Raw genomic sequence first — 24,393 nt, forward strand, 5'->3', positions numbered from 1 at the left:
TCTAACAATAGTTTACTTAAGAGCTAAAAGAAAAATATCATTTTATCTAAAGAACATGTATATAAAATTCTTTAAAATTTACAGGAATTATCTTGATACGGGTTTCTCCAGCATGAGTAGTATCATGGTATGGGCTCGTAGCAGTATAATGCTATGGTTTTTTTTAGCACATTGTAGCATCAATGTATGAGCTCATGGTATTACAATTGTTATGGGCTATTAGTAGGGCTGCACGATATGAGGAAAACTCGCGATATGCGATATTGGTAATTAATATTGCGATAACGATATCAATTGCGGTATATAAACAAATAGAAAAAAAAAAAAAAAAATCATTTCCATTTCACTGCAACAGTTTAAAAATTACACTCCAAATGACTCTTGTCGACGTAGGAGGCAAACATCAAACATAAAAGGGCTCATCTGATTGATCAAAAACGTAAACAGGTCCTTCTGATTGGTTAAATGCATAAAGGGATTTATTTCATTTGTTCAATATTTCAAGCTGCCATGAGTTTGTTTTAGCACATTTAAGGTAATCATTTATTGTGATTTTTGCCGTCTTTTGCGGTATGCATTTTTCACAGCTTGATTTCGCGATAACGATAAATTTGCGGTATATTGTGCAGGCCTAGCTATTAGTATTACCATGGTATCTGCTTTTCTTTCTTGCATTCAAGGTATAAGTCTATTTGCAGTTTATTTGGGCCTTTGTTAGTATTATAGTATGGCTTTATTTGGGCATGTAGTGGTATGTTTTGGGCAGGTTTTTGTCTGATGTATTACATTCATCAAACTGTTTGTACTTTTATCCCAAGTTTATCATTTTCTAGGACTTTGTCAATATTAATCCAACGAAGAATACTTGAAATAATTTATTGCTGATGGAAACCTTACTAACATCACAGATTTGAAAGAGATTTCTAAAAGTCTTCTAAAATGAGTATATATATGTCAATGTTTCAACTGCGGGAATTTTTTTGTGTATATACTCAGCAACACCACTGTTCCAATATATTTCCCCCAATGGAAATGGCTTTTGATTATTTTAGTGTCTTGTAGCTTTGGGATTGTTTTTTGTGGTATTTATGTAAAAAGGTGCTAGAAAATTTATTGTTTCAAGCTCTATGAAGCTTTTCATACCCTAAACATTCTTGTTTTTTTGCCTATAAATCAATCTCCTTATGAAACCTTTATCTTTTTATTCAGAACAGTTAAAAATCAAAACCACCATAAATGACATGTTTTATACCCGCTGTCAAAACCAAGATGTTGGATATCAACCAAGCACAGATTTGTTGAACAGAGGTTTTTCAAACACACTAGAGACCTAGAAAACCACAACACCCAGAAGCTATTTTCACCATATTCTACTGATGCCAACACTCAGACTGATAGCTGTCACCAACTGTAGCTTGCTGTCATGTACTTGTCGCAACTGTAATGTAATATGTCAGCATTTCTGAATGGCCAAACATCCCATTATAGGCAAATCTATTGTCAAGAGCACAGGAGAGAAAAAAGGGAAAAAAACGTAACTTTGATGTCTTTTTTAGAATTGCATTGTGGCGGCTTTTGGGTTTGGAGGTATAAGGATAAATGAGAATTTTCCCTTATTGGAGGAACATGAACTACAATAAATGTAATACTAAATATATGTAACAGTAGGAATTGTTATCAAGTTACTTTAATACTTTTCTTTTCCTGTATTGGTCGTAAGACAATAGTAGGTAGGAATAATTGTGGACGATGGAGTGTACTTGGAGAGTAGTAGTCCCAGTCTTGCTGTCTCGTCATCATAATGAGATCCCCAGGTACCTTCTTCCCTGTTTCCATCATTATCGTTGCCCAATAAACCTAGAGATAAAACTTTATTTCATAACTACCTTTGTTTTGGATCACATTAGTCCGTTTAGTTCACTGGATGAATATATTTTTTATGTAGGTTTTGTTCATTTCTATACAAGACCAACATGGAATTTTGTCAATGGATCGCCCTTTTCTTTTTTATTATAGTCAGTAACTATGACCTTTACGTTTCTATTTTTAATAAATTTCTTTTTTTTCCTGAGCTCTGTGAAGCTGATTTGTGGGGAAATATATTTTTATCCTGTCATTTCCTTCTTTCATTTAACTATATATCATGTATAGATAAGGGTTTAACTCTTGTGATTTTTCAAGTGGCATGACCTTGAAGCTGAACAAGAGGAGTCGTCCAAAAGCTGACAACAGTGCAGACAAATGTTGGGAGGAGAATGCTGTTTTGCAGAAATGAGAGGTTTGCTGCTATCAAAGATGGAGAGGCTGCCAGGTGTGCATGGTGACCAGTCCATTAAATATCAGCAACAGAAGAGCAGAGGAGGAAGACAAGGGAGATGCTTTGAAAAGTGCACACCTGTGTTAACCTTGATAGTCACTGGTGTCGAGCTGTTGCCAGCAGCAGGGATCTATTTCAACTAGATTAGATAATTTTTTTCCTTTGGCTCTCGAAGAAGAGAAAAAAAAAATCAATACTTGGGAGCACTGCATGACAGGAGCATCATTCCAGAATTGAAGTGGCTGTCAGCCATTGTCATTTGATGACTTTTGTTCGCCATTGTACTTTTAAGCCCTCATTTTTCTCTCCCTCCTCTTCCTTTCACTCGTTCCATGCCTAACCTATTGTCTGAATTCCCTTGGTGACATTTTATGTTGCAATTTGAAAACTTGGGGGCAAGAGATCAAGTGCGAGAGCATCTTGTGAAACCAATTGGTGGACTGATTCAAAATCCACTTTTGTTTTGCCACCCCCCACTCTCCCTTCTCATTTCCTTCTCGTCTCCCAAGACCTCCATCGCGTTCCAGGAGGAATTTATTTGTTGTGTATTTGCATTCTTTGAAACCAGACAAGGACAAGGCGATGTCTGGAGAGCTCCTCTGTCCGTTTGTAAATGAAACCCTCGGGGAGTGCTTGTCGACTGATGGTAGAAATTGGAGGTTCTCGTCGAGCGAGAGCCCAGCCTCGGAGAGCTTGTAGCCCTGATGTGCCACCAATGTCAAGAGATTGCAAATCAAGTGCCTTAATATCTCCTGGTTTTGTTTCTGCCTTGTGTGCCCTGACAGAAGCCCGAGACTGTGGTTTTGTCAAGAGCTGAGCTGAAGGCTCGCTGCAACAAGGCAACACCATTAGGCCTTTCTCTGTCACTGTAATTGTTAAACATAGAGCTGATCTCTTGTAATGAGTCTTCATTCTATGGTCTATTATGCTGGTTAACCCTCTCAACCCACAGAGGGAGAGACGGGGGAGTAACCAACACATCGTATAATGACAAATTCAGCATTCACCACACCACTGGTCCTCTGGACTACAAGGACCATATTCTTTTAGCTATTTGTCTTTCTTACTGCACCAAAAATGTCTCCCCTGCCACATATTCAAAAACTCACCAGAAATTCCATGCACCTAGTACTCTGTGAAAATGGTTTTTGGACACGGAAACATTGACCTTTGAACCTTGTGAAGAGGCCAAGGAAATCTAAAAATTTACTTTTGCCAATTCTTCTACAAATTACTGACTTGTCACCCCCAGCTGATCAAAACAAAATTGTTGCTATGGAGGTAAACCCAACAGAATAAGGCGCCATTTTGAAAAAAGCGTTTTACTCATGAATTTGTCACGGGCTGCTCTAAGCAGGGTGGCAGGGGAAAAGGGGAAGAGTGGGGGACGTGTAGGGAGAGTAGAAAGGGTGCCGCGGGGGGGCTTATACCTGCGGCTAATCAACGGCGCTCGCAGCTTTAACTTATTTTTTAATTTTAGATATTAAAAATCAACATTGTTTCATATCTAAAAAGTATTTGAATTTTAGTGTTGCTTCCTCTGTGATATTGATCAAAAACAACTTACCAGCAGCACATTTTGCCCTGCGCCCTCCAGCGCACCATTATTTATTTCAACTGTTGACGAACTGTGGGAGACAAGACTCTGTGTAATTGACTCGATTAATGCCAGCCATTATCCTTTTGTCTCCACCGAGCTGTCTCATCTAGCACGGCCGGCATCCACGCTGCCCGACCCTGTCAGCCAGACCGTGTAATGGAAGGCACTGCCCATGATTACACCATCGCAAGTTATAGCGGTCCCGCTGCTCTGTTTGCTCTTTAGGAAGCAAACATCCACAGTCTACCATTGTACTGCCTTAGACTGCTGTTTCAACTTGGAAGATGGAGACACCATTATTTGTTGTCACTCTGAAGTATCAGAACCATTTAAAAAGACTGTTTTTTTTTCTGCAGTGCTTATCTGCACGAATCTCAAAACTTGCTAACTTTTTATAGTAACTTAGGTCCTTCATATTAGAAAAGCCTATTTCCAGACTTCACATTAGTGACACCCGCTAACCCTCTTTGGTATTAATGCTGACTTGTCTTTTCCACTTAAAAGCAAGCGCAGCTTTGTGTTTTAATGCTAGTACTTATATGTTCAGCTTTTCTGGTTGTTATTTTTGGGGGGAGTCAATGAATTTGGCTTTTTCTCCTCTAGTCGACTTTGGCTTTGGATATAAGAAAAGCCCATTACAGCATGGAGGCTTTGGGTGTTTGGGCAGGCCCAACGCACAGGTGATGAAGTGTTTGTTTATGGTTATGAGTTTGAACCCAGCACTGTTGATTAGTCCTACAGACTTCACATGTCTCGGGCAGACACAGATGGAAATGGAGTCGGTAGTGGCCTGCTACTTGCTGTCTTCTAAAGCAGTAAACCAATCTGCATCATTTTGCATTTTGAGGGGGTAGCAATCGAGAATTTCTTTCAGCATTTACTTCCTTTTTGCCCCAGGTGAATATGCTTCAGACCTAATAATTATTTTACTGTATTCTATTTATCTGCAACTTTACCTCAGCTAATCATGACCAATGCATCTGTATTCTGCATTAACACACAAACCTGTTGTTTGCCCTCTTTAAGAGAAAAATTTGACTTACTAAAATATCTTTTTTTCCACTATTCTTCTTTTTTTTTCTGGGTTGTCATACCAGAAGGTCAAAGCTCACTTTCAGGCCATCTAAAGAGACATAGATTGATAATTAAGGCCACACAGCCAGCAGAAGACCCTCTGTAATGCAATTTATACCTATTGATTTTCCGTCAGATATGAAATGTTGTTTTTTAAATTGGAGAGGCAGGCCCATAATGAAGCGATTTACTAGTAACTTTGAGAGAGTGTGTTATCTGTTCGGTATGCTTTTGGGTTTAAAGTTACTGTACCACTGTTAGACTAAGGATAAATTAATTAGATGAGAATGATTAGTGGTGCTTTAGTATTGACTAAAATAAAGTCAGGTGACTTTGTGCTGCCTTTTCTTGGGGAAAATTTTTTCAGATTGCCAAATTAGTTTTTAAAATAGGATTTCAAAAAGCATGCTTTTATCTCTTTTTTTTAAAAAAAAAAAAAGAAAGTTGATGTTGTGTAGGTTTGTCACTCCAAAACATACCCGAGATGAAGCCATGACTGGAACCTAAATTGATTGTGAAGTAAATATTTGAAATGAAAACAGTTTCAAATTATAAGTGTTATTTCTATAAGGTGTTGCAGTTTCAGCATGGCTGCACAGTTCAAAGACCCCTTCTGATAACAAATTCTGACAGAGAAAAATGTCCCCCCTGCGTCTTGAAGGTATCGTGTGAGTTGGTGTGCCGGGGGGCATTAAAAAACATACGTCCACTGTGATTAATCAACATGACATAAGGACGTGAGCGAACCCATGCTTTTTTCCTGGCCTCTACTCGGACTGAGGTTCAAATATGTGACATACTGTTGTGCATTGTGTTCCCTTCTACTGTTTTAACTGGTTGTATAGTACATTTCTGAAACACCTTTGGGGAACAGTTGAGTAAACTCTGCCAGGATGCCCTCATGTCCAGCACGTGTAATAGATCTGTTGTTGTTTTCTTCCTCCAGTCTCAATGTGCTCAGTATGCAGCCGAGAAGCGAGACGAGGAGAAAATGTGCGACCACTTGATCCGAGCAGCCAAGTACAGAGACCATATGACAGGAACGCAGCTCATCCAGAAGATAGTAAACATACTGACTGACAAACATGGAGCCTGGGGAAACTCTTCCATAAGGTAAAGCTATATTTTATATTTAAAAAAAAAAGCTTTAAATGTTGTTTATAAAACAAACAAAACAAAAAAAATCAAAGTTCCCATTGTTTTTTCCCCATTCATTCTTTCACCTCAAAATGCATCCAAGTCATTGTAATGACTTTAATCTCATCATTATCTTCCCCATCCCTCAGTACTCATAACTGTGATGAAATTACATGCTCAAAGGTGAAAATGTCAGCTGTGGGTTGAATGATGTATTGACCTGGGAGAAAGATGAAAGCCATTCGAACAAGCTAGGCTCCCATTAAGAACAGAGGGAACCTTATCCTGCGTGTTTGTTTTGCCAAATGGGCAGCAGAATCCAATGTAGCTATTCCCTAATGATTGCTGCTTGTGCAGGTAGTGTGTAATGCTGAGCTGGAGAGACTGCTGCTGGCTCACACTTGTTAAGCTGAGCTAACTCTCCAGAGACTCCCAAGGAAGGCTGGTTTTGCTTTTGGTTCTGCAGCTGCTTTTGTTGTGCCTCTATTTTTGTTTCTCATATGCGGGGATATTTGGACTATTTTCTTCTTTTTTGATGCAGTTTCCGCCTTCCATTTCCTTCTCTCCGTTTGTCAATGTGTACTCACACAAGGCAATGCCATTTACTATGGATATTGTGCTTTACTAGCGCTGGCTTAGAAGAGGACCCCATTACCGGCCCTTTATGCTGCTCTGCTATTGATGGTTTTCCTAATGGCTGCCGATAGGTGCAGGGAGCCATTGGCACGGAGCCTTGGAGGGCAGCAGTCTTTTTAATAAATCACAATCAGTCTTGTGCCATTACATCAATATTTTTGGTCAATTACTGTGAAGGTCAGGTGGCGCAGGCGCGCACCACAGCCCATGATATGCAAGAACAGGAGAAACATCTGGTGCTGCAAATCCCTGAAAAGACCAAAGAAAAACTGTTCATTTTCACCTGTGTACCTGCAGGCCTTAAGAATATTTTACATGCATGAAAAAAAAGTGGAAATCCAATTTCCAGGTGTGAAACCACAGTCCAGGAACACAAAGATAGTGGCACGATTACCTCTTTTTTTTTGCAGCATCGTAAAAGCAGAGCCTGCTGGCTCACACTCTATAACAACCTATTCCCCAATGTTTCCATTCAATAAAGAATCCGAAAATGAAAATATTATTTTCTTCAGAGCTGATGGGAGTTGTTGTTTTCTCACGGCAGGCATCTAATATCTTTTGACACCCCCTGACCTGCTTGAATGCAATTTGTGTCTTAATATCCAGCTTACAGCAGCTCTGGCCACTAGAGACCCAAAAAAAAAAGGTGTTAGGTGATTTCCTCCTCTGTTCCCAGCTTCATCTATCCTAACAGCGGTTCTCTCCCTGTTTAAGTAGCAACACGCAATTTTGGTTTTGCTTTTTTTTTTGTCTTGTTTTCTTCTTTTACTTCACACCTTTTTGTTTCACTGTGCTTTTCCTGTTCTTCTGAGTGAAGGAAAGGGATTCCTTCAACCATACAATGGTCTCTATCTTTTTTTGTCACCTATTATCAAGACATAGACGGATGCACAGCCCCACTGAAAGTGACTACCTGTTACTATATATTTTTTTGTCCTAGTACCTTGAGACCTTGCATTTGGAGAACAAAAAGGTAAAAGAACATCTGGTGAAATGACCACGGATGAAACTACTGGCAGCTATCTTTTTTTCTTTTCTTCCCTATTTTGCTTTTTTCCCCCCGTCATTGTAGTCGGGGGTCCGTGGAGCATTGAGCCAGCTGCAGTGTTTATTTGGGTCAGGAATCATCACATGTATATGACGCCTGGACAAAGTTGACAGACAGAGGGAAAATGAGGGCATATGATGGAGGACGCGGCACATCCTCTCGAGAGACAGACTCTCCTTCTCCTCTCCTCTCATACCTACTTTTTATTGCATTGTATTAGCCTGACTAATGTACCATGGAATTTCACTCTGGATGTAGAAAGTAGGGAATTGAATAAGAAAAAGTGAAAGTGTGACGCAAAAATGTTGACTATTTTTTTCACTATAGCCGTTTTAGTCGACCAACGAATCAGTCTCGGCACAAATGCCAACATTATTCAAGTGTAGAAGCAAGCTTTTATTTATTTTTCCTTTCCGGATCGCTCCAACAAGCCTCTCCTCGAGGAACTCTGAAACAGGAACACCTTAAGCACCAGCTTGCTCCCCCCCTCCCCTCCGTCTCAGCTTCTCCTTCCTCATATAAGCAGCTCATTTTCTGCAGCAGTGCTGCTCTAATGGACACCCTTAGGCAAGAGGCTCCCCGGCCAAGGGACATCCATCTTTTGGCGTGTCACACTCTCGTGCGACAAAAAATCTTTGCGATGTGCACTCCAATTTTTCTCCAGTAAATCAAATCTTCCTTCCTTCAGAAAGACGAATGCTTTGGGGTTGGAGTGTTATAGAGAAAATCAATGGGCGCAAAATTGAAACAGTATGCCTCTGTATTGATCGGCCGTGTGAGATCGAAATCCAACAGCTTTGTAACTGTTCCACTGGACAGTTAGCTGACCTGTAATGGACAAACTATTGATATTAGCATTACTGTTTTATCTTGTGCTACGTCATTTCACTAGTGCGTTCTTAAGGGAAGGGAAGCCAGAGAAAGGCTTCAAATTTTTCCCAAAAACATTTTCTTTTTTTTTCTTATCCATTAGAAATTTGGTCAAACTACTCGTGCAAGAAATATTATAAGGAGCTCTTTATTCTATTCTGTTTCCTCATACATTCTTATCGCATGAAAACATTGATTATTCTATTTATTTTAAAAAATCACGTGATGCAGAGTAAATTGGCATCATGAATTGGTTTTGGTTGAAAAATAAAATAAACACAAAATAAAGGTAATTGTACTTTATGCTAACACTGCATAAATGTTTTAACTATTGTATCTTATTTTGCTCTCTGACTGCACCAGAAATCAACCTTTTGACCTATATTATTTTTTTCTAAATTAAATATATATATATATATATATATATATATATATATATATATATATATATTAACAAAATTAAGCTGAAAATTATATCTTTAAGTATTTCTTTAGTTAAGTTGTGATTCAGGAGGAGAGACAAATTTAGTTTGAAAAGAGCTTTTTTGTGCAGTCAAAAAATATGCTGGGCGGGCCACAAGCTCCCTGCTCATCTCCACGACTGGGATGGGGATGAGGAAGGGGTAACTGGTTGCTCCATGCTAATAGTCCTGCCCACAACTCAGAGGTGAACTCCTGCCGCTCTGCAGGACCTATGTACTAGAAACGACACTGTTTTTTTTTTTTTTTTTTTTTGGCTAAGAACAGCATAATCATATTTAAAAGACCACTGCGAACGCTTTTACAATTAATCTTAATCATAAAATCTTAATTTATAAAAGATCATCAGATTGGAGTGGGACTTTAAAGAAAAAAATTCACATCTTTGCCACATTTTGTGTTTTTAGTTTAATTTACAAAAGGCTTAAAAGTCCCTTTTGGCTCGTCTGCCTGGCAGCAGCTGCTTATAATTAGAATACTTGTCACGCTTCAGTTTGACTCTAATGACAAGGACCTAATAATGTGGCATTAATGCCCGCTAAAACCTTGTCCTGGATTTCTAGCTTAAACAAGTAACACAGCGCATGTTGACTGGATTGGCTCTTCATGGTTCTGTTTGAGATCCATGCTCTTTTGTCCATCTAATCTACAGAACTAGTGGTTTGAAATGCATTGTTTTTGTTTTTTCCCCTTTGAAATCCTCTCTAGAAGACGTGTCCTGCTTTATGTATAGGCTGGAAGAATTTGATGTTTTTCTTCAGAAATCACAAAATAACTAACTTTTTAGGACAAAAAGGCTTGAAAACCAAATGCTTTAGATTTTTAAAAACGGTATTTCAAACTTTGAGTCTTCTCAAGACTTTTATCTAAGTTTAACTGTTTTTATTTAGAGTTTTTGCATCATTTTCGTATCATCTTTTTGTTTAAATATTCAGCAAGGAGTAATACTGACCTTTACCTTGAGCTCTACACTTTTACTGAACCAAAGTTATGTTTTCTTCAAAAATAAAGTTCTGTTGTCATATTCAGAATATAAATGTTCTTGTCATGCTACATTGAATTTATGTAAATAAATATACATTATTGCATGAGAAGGCAAAGCAGGCTGATTTATTACCACCTGAATGCTTTCATTCCAAACCTAAATCACCATTATGTACCATAATGGTGAACGTAATGCATTTTTCAGAGCCGAGGCCTGCACAGCGTCTGCACCACCTCGCGTGTGTTTTATGGACACCCTGTACATTACAGCTGCTCCTTTGCTGTGGATGCACGACTGAAAAAGGAAATGGGACTCTAGCACGTCAATGAAGATTATAACCATAGGAAACAAGAGCATAACAGTTTAGAATACACAGACCCGCGGAAATGCATGACACGAAAGAGGCAGGAAGGCTGAGAGGAGATGATGATCAGTAGAAGAAAGGCACGGAGTGAGAGCAATATGTGTAACTGAAAAAACTTGAGTTGAGACGGGGATTGGGAAAGGCTTTCGCACTTTTGGCATGACATCGTTTCCTCTGGTGGTAGTTATACGCCGAGTGGTCGAGTTAAGCTAAACTGTGGCTGTGTCCAATTTTTTTCTTTTAAAGTCTAATTTGCCTTTCCTTAGGACTAGATTCAAAAGTGTTTGCATTGCAATACTTTCACACTTATTTATTTTCCTGAATATCAAATTAGCTTCCTTCCCAAAAATACTACATTTGCGTTTTGCTTGTCACTCTTAATGTTTAAAAAACTGCTTTGGTTTGCTAAGCTGCAGTCTAAACACGGCCGTGACCCGATGTGCTGAGCGCTGACAGCCGCAGTAGTCTGCAGCTCCTGTCTCAGGAGATGCCTGTTTTCTTCACTCCAAGACCCTGACTACTTCAAATCCAATTAGCCACGACCCGAGTTGTGATCATCCATCTGCCTTGATGCACTGCTAAACATGCAATGTAAATATACAGTGATACAATACAAGCCTCCGTTAGGGTCCTTTCCGTGTAGGCCAGCCTCCCTTTTCTGTTACAAGGACGTCTCCAACTCCTTAAACGGCTTTAAAGGAACACCGTCCTCTTTGTTAGTCATTCGCCAGGGCCCGTGTCCACGACAGAACTCTCACAACTCCGACAAAAAGGATGTTCCTGAAACCTCAAGGGAGAACGTCCGACTTTGAATGACGTACGTTCACATGATGGCATGCTACAAAGGCCCTACCTTGCAGCCTGGCTCATGGATATGAATTAGAATATAGCCCTAATGATAACATTTACTTGGACTGTATATACAGTACAGTGGCTGGGCCTGCAAGGAATAGTAACAAAGTGTCACAGCGAAACATATTAAAAGCTGATGATGTCTATATGTTAGCATGGTTAAATGCAGAAGCATAGATGGAGATTCAACAAATAGCTTCTGTTGGCGCGCTTAAAGTGTCAACAAAAAGTATATGTACTATATATCTATATATAGATATATATATATATATATAGATAGATAGATAGATATAGATATATAGATATATAGATATATAGACACACACACACTAAATCAACCAAACTAGAAATTTCTCCGTGTACTCTGATCTATTTACATGTCCAGTTCCTCGACCCCCCTCTGTGTCCACTATTTCCTGTCTTACAGCGGCTTAGAAATGTAATGGAATGCTAGCCGAGAAGTATGGAGGGAAGCCGTCATCCCAGAAAGACCAATTACACCGCGGTGCCTCTTCACCTCAGTGCTCACAGCAAGACGGCATTCTATAGCAACTATCAGATTTATGCCTTTCATATACCCTTAAGGAAGTATATGGCCTCAGTGGAGTAAGGTCACGATAAAAGGGGCCTGATCAATAACCGAATGAAAAGCCATTTGGGAAGTTTTTAGGGCTATTTTTTTTTCCCTTTCTGCCTGGATGCAATATCTGCTGAGTATCGATTGTCCAGGGCCAGTAGTTAGTCAGAGGCTATCTCCTTTGACTAACCCCTTTGCAGCATGTCAGCCACCCCCCTTCTTCCTCTTGATAGATTGGTAAGCTTCCAGCCACTGTAATTACAACATGGAGCCAGCAGGTCATTTATTTTGTTACATTCAACATTTACCAAAAAGGATGAAAAAAATCCCCTTATCTTTAGCATCAAGCACTTTCCTCTGCAACTAAAGCAAGAAGAGGAGCTTATAAAACACCAGTGCTATAAAAGAGAGAAGCTTCATGAAGGCTGAGGAACATTCTTTACTCGTAGCTGCTCAACTTGGATTCTTGCTGTAGATCTATTTTATGTTTCACCTTTGTGTGTTGGGGTCTAGTTCAGCAATGCATATAATATCAAAAAACCTGTCGTTTTCTAGGACATGGTTTCTGCAGAGCGGCAGTAGTTTATTAGAAATTTACCTCCAAGTTATGGACAATACTGTCGACTAGGAGCAACCCCACCCACCCCTCCGCATTGTTGAGCAGCCCTTCACAACCCCCCCCCCCAAATGACGATACCAATGCAACAAAAGTGGCAAGCAAAATCAAAGCTATTCAACCGAGCCAGATGTCTGCTCAGACATTAAAACAAAAAAGACGTACATGGTTGTTGTCGTCTACCAGTGGATGCATCAGACTATGGAGCAGAAGCGTTTTTTCCATGTAGCAAATACAAGCTTTTTTTTTAAAGCTTTTTTCGTCTGCTCCTGATTCACAGCAAATTGAATAAAAGGATCAGAAGTACAATCTTAAGCTTAATTTTATCATATATGTCCATCAGAAAAATGCTACAAAACATGTTAAAAACACCAAAAACATTTTTTTATTAAAAATGAGGGAGAATGAGGTAAAATTTATGCTTTTAGGTTATTTTACTGTCATTCAAGTTTTAAACAACCTTTAGTGTGGACTTTACTCAGAGGATAGAAAAGCATAAATATGAGGGAAATTAAAAAAATACAAACTAGAGGATAAATTTGAAAAAACTAAAGGAAACCCACAAAGAAAATAAAAACCACATCAAGTGCAACCAATATTAAGGTAAAATGGATTTTACTAGTTTAGATATAAAAAAATAAAGTATGTGCTGTTTTCAAAATCAGATTATTTTTTAACATTTCTTCTGTTTAATTTGTTGGATTTAAGTTGCAAGGCAACTGTTTTGTTTTTTTTTTGATCTCCGCTGTGTTTTTCTTTGGGGAGGCTGAGTAGTGTAGTGTGCTGCTATACATGTTCAGATTTGTCATAGTGTTCAAGATCAGCTCTGAAAGCTGGAGGTCGGGTGATTATGACAATGAGCCAGTAATGACAGAATTATGCAACTCCAGTCCACTGGATGCCCTCATTAACTTGCCCACAGTGGTGATTAATTGCCTTAAATGCACATTGTCAAATTCAAGGAAAAAATGTGACTCTTCATCAAAAATACAGATGGTGCCATTTTAGTGTTGTCACAGTCCAAGGTTGACTGTGTACACTTTGATGTTTAGATAACGCTGTATTTTTATGTATTTAAAGAAAAAATACAAAAAAATGTTTAATTTGACTGGAAATGATTGTGCTTTTTGTTTTTCCTTGCAGTGAATGTGATTTAATTGAGTGTAATTACAGGGGTTTTGTTGATAAATTAACACGGAGTCTAATTGTTGCTAATTGGAGGCCTCATGCTAAGCTGGTGATAATTAGGCCTTGATTTGCATGATTTTATTTGCCTGCACTGCATTCTGTGAGTCTGCTGTCTTTTGGCAACCACTCATGGGAGTACTCTGATCTTTGAGATCTTATCTCTTTTTTTTTTTCTTTGAAAGATGTTGGATAAATAAATTGGTTGGAAGTCAACTTTCCATATATAATTATATTTGAACACATTGGCGTTTTAGCAATGTTATCAGTACTAAATTGCTATAGAATATGCTCAAGTTTACATTTTTTCTTTTTTAAATTTTCTTTTATTTGATGCATGTTTAGCATCATATGTTGTATACCTATTAGATATAAGCTTAAAAACAATTTAATGTTGTGATTAATAGTAAGGATGAGTAAACTAAGTGTCAGCTGTCATATAAGGGAACAAAATGAAAACATTTCCATTCCTGTGACCCCACCATCACCTCTGTTAAATCTTGTAAATGATGTTGGCGGAGGTGAATTAACACATGTAGATTGTCTCCTAAACACCTCATTGGTTTAGTAAAAATAGCCATTAATGCACAGGAAGAAAATCACTTCTGCACGACTTAATCAGGCTGTACAATATCACCAGGGTGGTATTTGGTGCCGTTTCATTTTAATTTGAGCCGGGAGATCCCATCAAATCCATCGCTGCCACCACTTGACAAAGAGCTAGCACTCCAACAAGCGCTCCTCAACATGACAAATCCTCAATCTCCTCCTGCTCTCCGGTTTCTTCAAAACACATGGTTTATGCAAATCCAAGCTCAACGATCCTGCGGGTAGCAGGAATGTTAAGCAATTTCAAAACTGCCAGAATGAACTGGCATCAATATACAAAACAGGCAAAGGTGGAAAATCTCCTGCATGTGCTTGAGCCTCGACGATTGTACCCAAATTAATTTAGCCGAAAGGTTACCGATGCCTGTTTGTGCCAAAGAGAAGGTGGTTGTGGTGATATATGAATGTATATCTGCTCAGCATGTCCTGCTTACTATAATAAAGGTCATGTTATAGTTCTGTGCTATCAGACACCGCAGATGTGTAAACACATCCAAAACTAATGTTTTTTTTACAGGGTTGAAATTTAAATGACATAATCTGAAGGATGGTGGAAATGTCTCCTGATTTGAGATTGTAGTATCAGCTCCAGCTCCGTAAATAATTTCTGCATTCTGATGCATATGTCTCTGCATAAGGCGTTCTGTCAGGCTTCCCAAGGATTTCTAGTATTTGACCTTTCCAGGGGACGATGCTGACGCTAAGGCAAATGTGCCATCATAATTAAGGTTTGGACTTGAGGCACGATTACTTTTATATAAATAATTAAAAGGTAGAAGGCATAAAAAAGGTTTGCATTGATTCTGTTGTGTTTTCGTGGAAAAATAACTGCCTCCTCTGGTTGAGCAAATGAACCCATGTAGAAAAGAATAAAAATACGTAAAATGGATGCAAATTAAAAGAAGTAAAATATTTTGAAGGTCTTGTCATAAAGATGGTATAGAATTCAAAATGCATTCTTTTAAATGCTCATATTTCACATTAATCTTATGTATTTTAAGACTCAGTGAAAACAATCTGCATTTCTACTTGTATTTTAACGAAACCTTTAATTTTCTTAGTGCAAATTTTGTTTGATAATTAACCATTCATCTTTGAAAACTATCACTTTTTTTACCGAGCAAAATTTGTTTTGAAAGTCTAAGCTAGACATTTGAATCGGTATTAAAATGAATCAAATAAAAATAGAATCTAGTTTGAGTGTTAAAAGACTAAAATGATCAGGATAAATAACAGAAATATTCCACTTTGCCTATTGAGGGTGTCTTCACTGAGACTATGCAGTTTGTTATTGGCGCCTTGCTGATTCATCCCTTCATGCCAGACCTCATTTCCAATCGTATAAAGAAATATTCTGGGTTTTTTTTCATTTCAACTTGATGCTTAAAAAAAAAAAAAAGTGGAGTCCTGGATTAAATGATGGGTTGGAAATTAGCGACATGCTGCCTTTACGGGTTAAATCTCTTTTTTTTTTTCATCTATGCAGCAGACTAAAGGTTTAGCCATTAATATAAAACTTTTTTAAACATTTCAAAGTTTTCTTAGCCTAACATTTTTTTCCCCATTGTTCTTATGATGGAATAATTTGCTGACCTTTCATTTTTACGCAAGAAAGTCAGTGGAGAATGGGGGCCCATTCAGATTGAGGCATGGCTTTTTGGTTAACGAACATCAAAGTCTCAACCCTTTCATTAATGTTCACCTTGAGCTCATCAACCAGCCTTCCAAACACCTTTTATGAGCAAACTAATTACTAATTACTCAGAGTTGCTGGTCGGAGCCATAACCCAACACTGGCTCTTTTGTTATTTTAATTGTTGTTGTTTTGAAGAATGATGCTTCAGTAAATTTAGCCGGAAATGTCCTGGGAGGATGGATGAGATCTGAATAATTTATTATCTTTTGTGGAAACACAATCTGCGTGCTGTACTGGGGGTTGCAGAGCGCCGCACATCTCCCTTCTCGTTATGGCAGCATTCTCATCTGGGATTGATGACCAGGTATCTTTTCAGCCGTAGGAGCACACCATCATTAGGGGTCCGCTGTTGTCCGTTCACGGTGCGCAGGATGAATATGACTGGCAGAGTTGGGCCCACCCATGCTGTGACTAATTATGGCGGAGACGGTACCCCTCCTGATGGATTGAGGCGTATTGTGCGAGTTGGACAGATCCCTGCTCTCCACGAGATGATCCTGAGCCGTGCGCCTGGTCCAACCTTGATAATCATTTTCATAGATGAATGCAGCTGCAGGCAGGATGATGAAGTGGCTAGCGTGCACTCGGACTATCGCATGGAAACATGGCTCAGTTTTTTTGTCACCAGAGAGAAATCTGGCCCTCTTCAGCTTTGTCCTTTTGGGCTTTCTGACTTGCATTCTTCATACTCCGGTGTCACTCATGAGCCAGCCTCTTAAGCACCTCAGGTTAAATTCTTCACAATTAGTAGTGGTTGACTGTACTCTTTGGTCAAAGGCTTAGGTAGATTTTTAAAAGACCCCCTTGGAAAGTGTGCTTAGTTTCTATCCATATGAAGAGGCCCCCAAGTGATCGTTGTTGCTAAACTGAAGATTTGTGTGGAGTCCTCGGCTGGTGGCGTTCGTTAGATTACAGCAGGATGTGGCAGTTCTCTATTTGTAGCCAAGTGAGAAGAAAGCTCCTGCTTTCTAATTTGGGCTGAGAATGATTTGAACTCCTTTTTCTTGATCGTTTTACAGTATTTGGAAACTATTGTATACTTTAACTTCAGTTTTAAAGAGCATTTCAGTTGCACCATTAAAGACCCACTCTGATAAAAACTGGGTTTTTTCTGTTTTTATCATGTTCTTCTGCCATTCTTCTGATGATGGAGGACATGTATAAAGAAATTAAGCTGAAAATTGCACTTGAGTATTTCTTTATGCAAGACTGTGAATCAGAAGCAGATGAAAAAATTTAGCTTGAAAAAGAGCTCATTTGTGACATAGAAATTATGCTTGGTGGGACACCCCCCCTTCCCCTCCCCATTGAGGAGGGGAGGGGGGGGGTTGCTCTGGGCATATGGCCCCGCTCGCAACTCCAAGGTGAATTTCTAATGAGCTACTGCCGCTCTGCAGAAAATATGTCCAGAAAACAATACAAGTTTTTTGGGGGTTTTGACTAAAAACGGCATAATATTAAAGTACGACCTGAAACACTCTTAAAATAATTCCAAAGATAATTGGAGTGGTTCTTCAAAAGGTTCACGGTGAAACACAAATTTAAATGAATTAATTTAGCTTTTTCTGTCCCTAAAATTGTGACAGTGCAATAAGTGTGAAATGCATCTACTCCAAGTAATTCTACAAACAGCAGGTCTTAGAGTTTTCATTTCTTTTAAAAAGAAATGGCTAAACCTACACTTTTGTTTAGGTAAAACACATTTGGAGTAAGTCAGCATTTGGTTTTTGTAAATAATTTTAATGCTGTCTGCAACCTCCCCCTTGAGAGGACATTTCTAATCTATCTAGAGAGGGGGAAAAAATCAATTGCTGATTTACAAAAAACAATTGAAAATACAAGTAAAAAGTTTTTCCGATTAATTGTATAAATTGGCGCGTTAAACCCAGGTGTGTGTTCATTAGACAGGTGCACAGGTCACCCTTTTCTTTCCTGTAGGAACAGATGGATTTTCTGACCAGCTCTAGCAGAAGGACATGTGAACTGGAAAGAAAAATAGAGGGAAATGACATTGATTAATATTGGTAATGCTATCCACACCCTCCTCTGTGTTTTGTAATGGCCTTCTCCTTATCCTGCTAGCCATGAATCCTGACAACAGCGATCCTGCTGGGATTGAAATGAGCCTAGAATGGAAGCACGTGCCACAATACTGCATGGGAAATGATCAGTATCATGTGCTCACTTGGTTGTGATGGTGCTCATATACTCTATTCAAAAACAAGAGGGGAAGGGGGGGCACCTTCACCTCGGAGATGGAGATCAAGTTATTGTCTGGAGCAGGGGTACAATGGGGTATAAGCTCATATAAAGGTGGACATATTTGTAGAGGGAACCTGAGGGTTACATGAAAAAAAAAAAAAAAAATCCAAAAACAATGTAGGCTTTATGTACGCTTGCTCAGACCAAGTGCTAAAGCTGGGCCGCTGTACCATGCTGCTCTGTAATTGCTAACACATGTGCTACTTCTGTCTCGTTGCAGCCGGCCGAGGGAGTTCTGGCGCCTGGACTACTGGGAGGACGATTTAAGGCGGCGACGTCGCTTTATCAGGAACCCTTTCGGATCCAGTCACTCAGAAGCCACGCTCAAAGCGGCAGCCGAACACGGTAAGTCCCCCCCCCCCCCCCCCGTCTTTCTTTGTACGCCACTTCGTCCGAACACTTTCACCAGGCACAAGCCAATAAAAATTAGTCCTCCTGTTGCCATAAAAGGTTTATTACACCACAACACACAATAAAATCACACCCAGATTTGAATTGCTGAGGAATTTTTACTCTGTGGGCAAAACTTCAAGAGCTCGCCAGTTTCTTTTGGATTATCAGTCTAAAAACTGCGTTGCATCAAATGAAATTGTTCTTTTTTCCCAAAAATGCACAACAGCATCTGTTATTGGTGGGATGTAGAAACACTTATTTTTCTGTATTTTTAGGTTTTTAAGTTTGACTTAAAAGAATGTAATCTGTCTTTTATTCAAGTTGGGGTTGAATGGATCCGTTTTATTTGTCATAGCATGTAAAGACAAATAAATAAATAAAAAATATTGTTTTGCAGATATCAGTATCCTCTCAGTTTAAAAAAATCAAGACATGTCAGAAGTATGATGTTTTAGGAGAATGCTTTGTGAATCAAAATGTACATTTCTTGACTGTTGTAGAGCCAAACAAATTTCACTGACACAAAATTGACTATTTTAGGACTTATTCTTTTAAAAAACAAAAAAAATGCCAGATGTAGACATTTGAGTACTTTAGGTCTCACACTCAACATTAAAAATCATCAGTCAAGGTGCATTCTTTTGTCGTCTAGAAAATGTATATCTAAAAAAACGTCAATAAGAAAAGGGATACAATTATATTTCTTAGTTAGAATTTCGTAATTTGATCAAGCAACTTTGTTTTATGTATCTACCAGACTACCAGAGAAAAAGGTTTATTTAAATCTACCAAAAACTACATTTCCCAGAGTCCCACCCTTTCTTATTTGGTATATTAAGAAGCCCTCAATGTCCTCTGTAGATAATAAATTGAATGGCTTTAGTAGTATGCAGAGGTTGGGAGATATTCAGGTTTAGAAATTATCTCTACAGAGAACAAGTTTGTATTGCTGGTTGTCAGGAGGATATCCAGCTTGGAACTTGAGTTGCTGTTCCCATTCCTTTCCCAAATTAAATCTGATGTTTTGCTCTGCAAAACACCAGGTTCTACATTCATGCTGGGCCAACATTAACTAGAAAATCAGTTGCTTTGCCCCCCCTACAAAGACTTTTCGATCACCAAGTATGTCCTCAGTGTGTCACCTGCAGACCTGCCTTTAAGTGTCATCTTTCCAGAAGACGGATGGCAGGTGTGACGAGAGCCAATAAGAATATGTTCTAAAAGCAATAAGTTCTGGCGATCCTGGGAGACTAAGGTCTGCGGTAATGGCTTCAGTGGGGAAGCAGCTGTGCAGTCGGGCCAGAACCCAGCTGCTGCTGTTCTGCTGCAAGCCGCTACGTTTTACTCTCCATGTCAATTCCACAACTTTTTCCTCCTTTTTAACTCCGTCAAGACAGGGATTCAACATATCTCTAATTTTTTTTTTCCTCAGACGGAACTGCATCTAAAGATCCTGGGAGTGGGTGTTTGCACCCTTGTTTAGTTCTTTTTTTCCCAGCATAATTTCTGCAGATGTGCTGTGTTTATTCACCAGTGCCAGAAGACAAATTCCTGCAAACAAAACTTGGTTTTAAAGTCAAATCTGTGCAAAAATAGCCTTTTGGGACAGTTGCGGCAAGGGGTACTTCGCAGAAGCACACTGCTAAACTCCAAGAATATATCATTAAAATAACTTCTTGACGTTGAAGCCTGACGGCATCCATTTTCTGACTTAACCTTTCGTCTTGTTTTAGTCCACCCCTGCATTTGTTATGGAAGTGCAACTCAAGACTGCGTTTTCAAACGGAGTACAAAGGTCATATCTGGCTGTAATTATATTCATCAGATGCAGTGAGCCAAAATGCAGTCTCACTCTCTAAGAAAATATTTAGAATGAGATCAAGCCTGATTCCTCCCTCATTTGCTGCCTGCTAATGGCGGCGCTGTTCAAGTGATTATACAATTAGCTGGTTTTGAATATGAATACTTCCATAATGTGACTTCTATTTTTAATTTGATGTTTTTTTTCCTTCAACCTTCAAAAATGTGCATTGGTGAGTTAAACATTAAGACAGCTATTATCATTCATACTGTGCCAAGATGATTTCCACTGGAGAGTGTGCAGCTGCCAGTATATGTGAGAAGGCTGCCATGTATTTATGGCTGGAAAGAACCATCTTTTCTGGGGATTGATTTGGTCTGCTATGGGGCCCGTGTACCTGAGGTGGCAGAGTAAATACCTGAAGACTAATGTCTCTGTTCTGGTAATCAATACTCGCCTCATGACCACACCGGGCTCCCGTTAAAAACAAATTAGTTAATTCTGACAATTTAATTGCTGTGACCATGCATGTTTTGAGCTGTGGAAGTTGGGAAATAGTTTAGTTGGGAAGAAAGTTTATGCAAAAGTGTAAAGGTTTAGTTACTCTTTGTTATAGGCTACGTTATTTTAAATTCTTATCAAATGTCTTTCTAAATTCAAAAAAATCGTTACAATCTATAAATGCAATTAAATTTAAAAACATTTTTTTGTTCTTTTAATTTGAAGTGATATTTTAAATAGTTTTCATGTAGTGTCTCACATTTTCCATATGAATCCAGGTAAATATTTGCACTTTTAACATGAACTACAAGTTCAGATTTTTTTGTATTCATGCACACAAATGTGTGCAAATGCACAAACAAATCCGCAGATATCAAGACTATCTGTCCACTAGAGCAGCTTGAACGTTTCCCATCACTCACATCCACATATCACCTTCAGTCAAATCTAATTTTTAGACATGTCCTTTTGTTATCCTAACATTGATAAGAGAAATTGTGTTATTGATTGCATCTTTTCTTGGCTCCTCTAACGAAGTCCCCTGTCCACTTGCTGTGTGGAAACACAATGGCATGTGGTACATATTAGTAGAGCTGGTAGTAATTTCAGTGCTGCTAACTCAAGAATCCTCAAGGGAGGCTTAATTGCAGGAAAGCCGTTCTAAATATCAGTGAGCTGCATATTTTCCAGGACGAGATTTAATTTTCTTTTTTTCTTTTTAAAGATACTCCTTTAACAGTTTCAAAGTTGTAGCTACACACTGACGTGATGACAAAAACCCTCCCCTTGATGTGTGTTCAATGACTCTGAAGCTCTGCTCCGTTTACTGGGATGCTGCATTAGCCAAAGCAGCCCTCCCCTTGTTGCCGCCTCTGTTTACAAACTGGAGTTGGTGCCAGCCAGCCTTTGCATGGCGTTTGTGTCTGTGAATCTGTCCCGCTCGCCGCTGTGGGAGCTGCAGGGCTCTGTAAATGTTTGCAGATTACCATTTTCTCAAATAATCCATGCGGAACCTCAAGTCATGTTTGGTTGAAATCCAAACGGTGTGAGATTCACATCTGACTTCAACGTGTGTGGATAATCTGTGGTTTTTGTCATGTCTGTTAGAGGAAGTAAAGATGTTTAGAGTTTGCTTTGTCTCTTGTCTATCACATGTTACCGTCTGTAACTTGATTACCCTGGTCTACTCTGGACAGCTGAGAAAAACAAGGGAATTAATTGTTTTACTATTTATTGAATTAAGATTATGCCAGTTTAAATATTTTAGAAATAGTTTTATTCAAATATATTTAAAACGTGTCTTTAAGTAATTAAAAAAAAACATTTTTATTGTTCTTTATAAAATTAATTTAAAAAAATATTCTCTTAAAGTTGTATGGATCCATTTAAATAATTTTGGGCTTTCCATTAAATGTCTTACTGAAAACAATAATTAATATTTTTATTTTATGTTACAAAAAGATGTTGCTATGGTTTCAAAGCTGCTTTCTTCCGATTAAACCTTTCATTCGATGGCTGCGTTCTATCCAAGTGGGCTGTAAAATAAAGCTAAATGAAACAAAATCAAGTGGGTTCTGTGTATTTTTCTCCTTGAAGTGTAAAATAAGAACATTGTTTCCCCCCCAGCGTCTGATGAGGATATCCTCAAGGGCAAGCAGTCCATCAGGAACCAGGTTCTGGGAAATCAGAACTCTGAAAGCGAGACGTCACTGGAGGGAGAGGATGACACTCTGTCATCTTTAGAGGAGAAGGACCTGGAGAACCTAACAGGTAGAGATGTCAAGCGTCTTTCTCCCATGCCTTACAGCCATTCTCACGCATCCACCGCCATGTTGGTGGTAAATGCAAACATTTTCAAAACATTGTAATTTTCCTCTGAATCACTTGAGTCCTGAAAGTCAAAATCTTGTTTGCAGTTTTAGAATGAATATTTCAGTGTTTACAGCTCAGACTGCTGAAGGTTTTTTTTTCTACTCACAGCATTAAAAAGTATAAAATCTTCAGGTTGCATCGCAAACTAAGCTTTCTACAATATTATTTTAATTTAAACCTTCTTGATCTGCCCTTTTGAGCTTTTTTTTTTCCTTTTTCTTGTATTTAAACGGATTTAGTTTACTGTCATACATGGACTAGTCAGATAAGTGGATTGCGTTGACCCAGCAATTGGATTAAACGTTAAATCCCGCCTAATTAGGACAAGTATTTGCAGCCATAAATGTGTAAAATGCTCCGCGCCTGCTTCTAAAAACATGTCCGCACCGGGCGGAATTGAATGGCAATGAGTGAGGAGAACAAAACCCCGTTATTTCTAGCCGCGGATAACATGTCAGCAGTCTATACTCTGGAGGCTAAAGAGAGGCAGATGAACGAACATCCTTCTGCTTGAGCCTCGCGTTCGCGCAGCTCTGTCACGGCGCGCAGCGCTGCGCGTCTGCAAACACAAAGCTCTCCAGTTTACGCGGCAGAGGCCGGCGGAGCTCCAGAGTGGCTCCCCGAGCTGCGCTCATTGTCATGCTGGCATAAATTAAGATTGATGAGAGATGAAACGGCTTTCCCGAAAGCCCCCAATCAGTGTGTTCTGACTGTCAATTCTGACAATTACCGCCCCGCTTTCTACTTGCTTCTGGCGCTTTCGCAAGAAATTATTTCAATTCAGAAACTATATTTAGGAAACACGTTTTTAAATTGAATTAATTATAAAAGCAAGCCTAAATAATATCTGTAAATAAAATACTACATTTCATTTAAAATACATTTAAACAAATATATATTTTAAAGAAATTAGGCAATTTCCTAAATGTATATATCTCTCAGCGCAGAGCTTTCTCTCTTGGAGGGCTGTCAAAGCCGAGTTCTGACGCTTTTCTGAGCCGCGTGTTTGTGTCCTCCAGGCCCGGTAAACCTGAGCACGAGCGCACAGCTCGTGGCTCCGGCCGCGGTGGTGAAAGGCACCCTGTCCGTCACCGCCTCCGAGCTCTTCTTTGAGGTGGATGAGGACGAACCCAGCTTCAAGGCCATCGATCCAAAGGTAAGGAAGGTTCTCCAGCTTCCAGAAGGAAGTTTTAAAGGTTTTATTGTTATGCTCCTACGTCTTTAAATGCTGCAAAACTGCTAAAGCCTGCATTTTGGATAACATCTAAACATTTTAAAGATGAGGAATAAAATATTTTCTTTTGTTAAAATAAAAATTCTTACTTTTTTTTTAGCTCACTTTAAATGTTTACTTATAAAATTAAACAAAATGTAAAAGTCTACCCAAAATATATGAAAAAAAAAAGTTCGCATTTACCTGTAGAAGCGTTATAAATAAAAATAAAGAAATTAAATGGTGATTATAATTTAAGTCTGGTATAAGCTGCTACAGGTGGTCATGGAAGCGCCATAACAGTC

The 24,393-nt window shown here is 38.9% G+C and overlaps 1 protein-coding gene across 2 annotated transcripts in view; it reads left to right on the forward strand.

Moving 5' to 3' along the window:
* Positions 1–24,393, forward strand: part of LOC144994278 (lipopolysaccharide-responsive and beige-like anchor protein) — a 171,285-nt gene that overhangs the window by 82,870 nt on the left and 64,022 nt on the right. For both annotated transcript variants that reach the window (XM_078951454.1, XM_078951459.1), the window contains exons 36-39: positions 5,938–6,104; positions 18,529–18,653; positions 22,630–22,773; positions 23,895–24,031. In XM_078951454.1, coding sequence (XP_078807580.1) covers positions 5,938–6,104; positions 18,529–18,653; positions 22,630–22,773; positions 23,895–24,031 — 573 coding nt within the window. The remainder of the gene's footprint in view (positions 1–5,937; positions 6,105–18,528; positions 18,654–22,629; positions 22,774–23,894; positions 24,032–24,393) is intronic.

The sequence above is a fragment of the Oryzias latipes genome, chromosome 1, assembly GCF_053564925.1.
Source record: "Oryzias latipes strain Hd-rR chromosome 1, Olatipes_Hd-rR_3.1".
NCBI lineage: Eukaryota > Metazoa > Chordata > Actinopteri > Beloniformes > Adrianichthyidae > Oryzias > Oryzias latipes.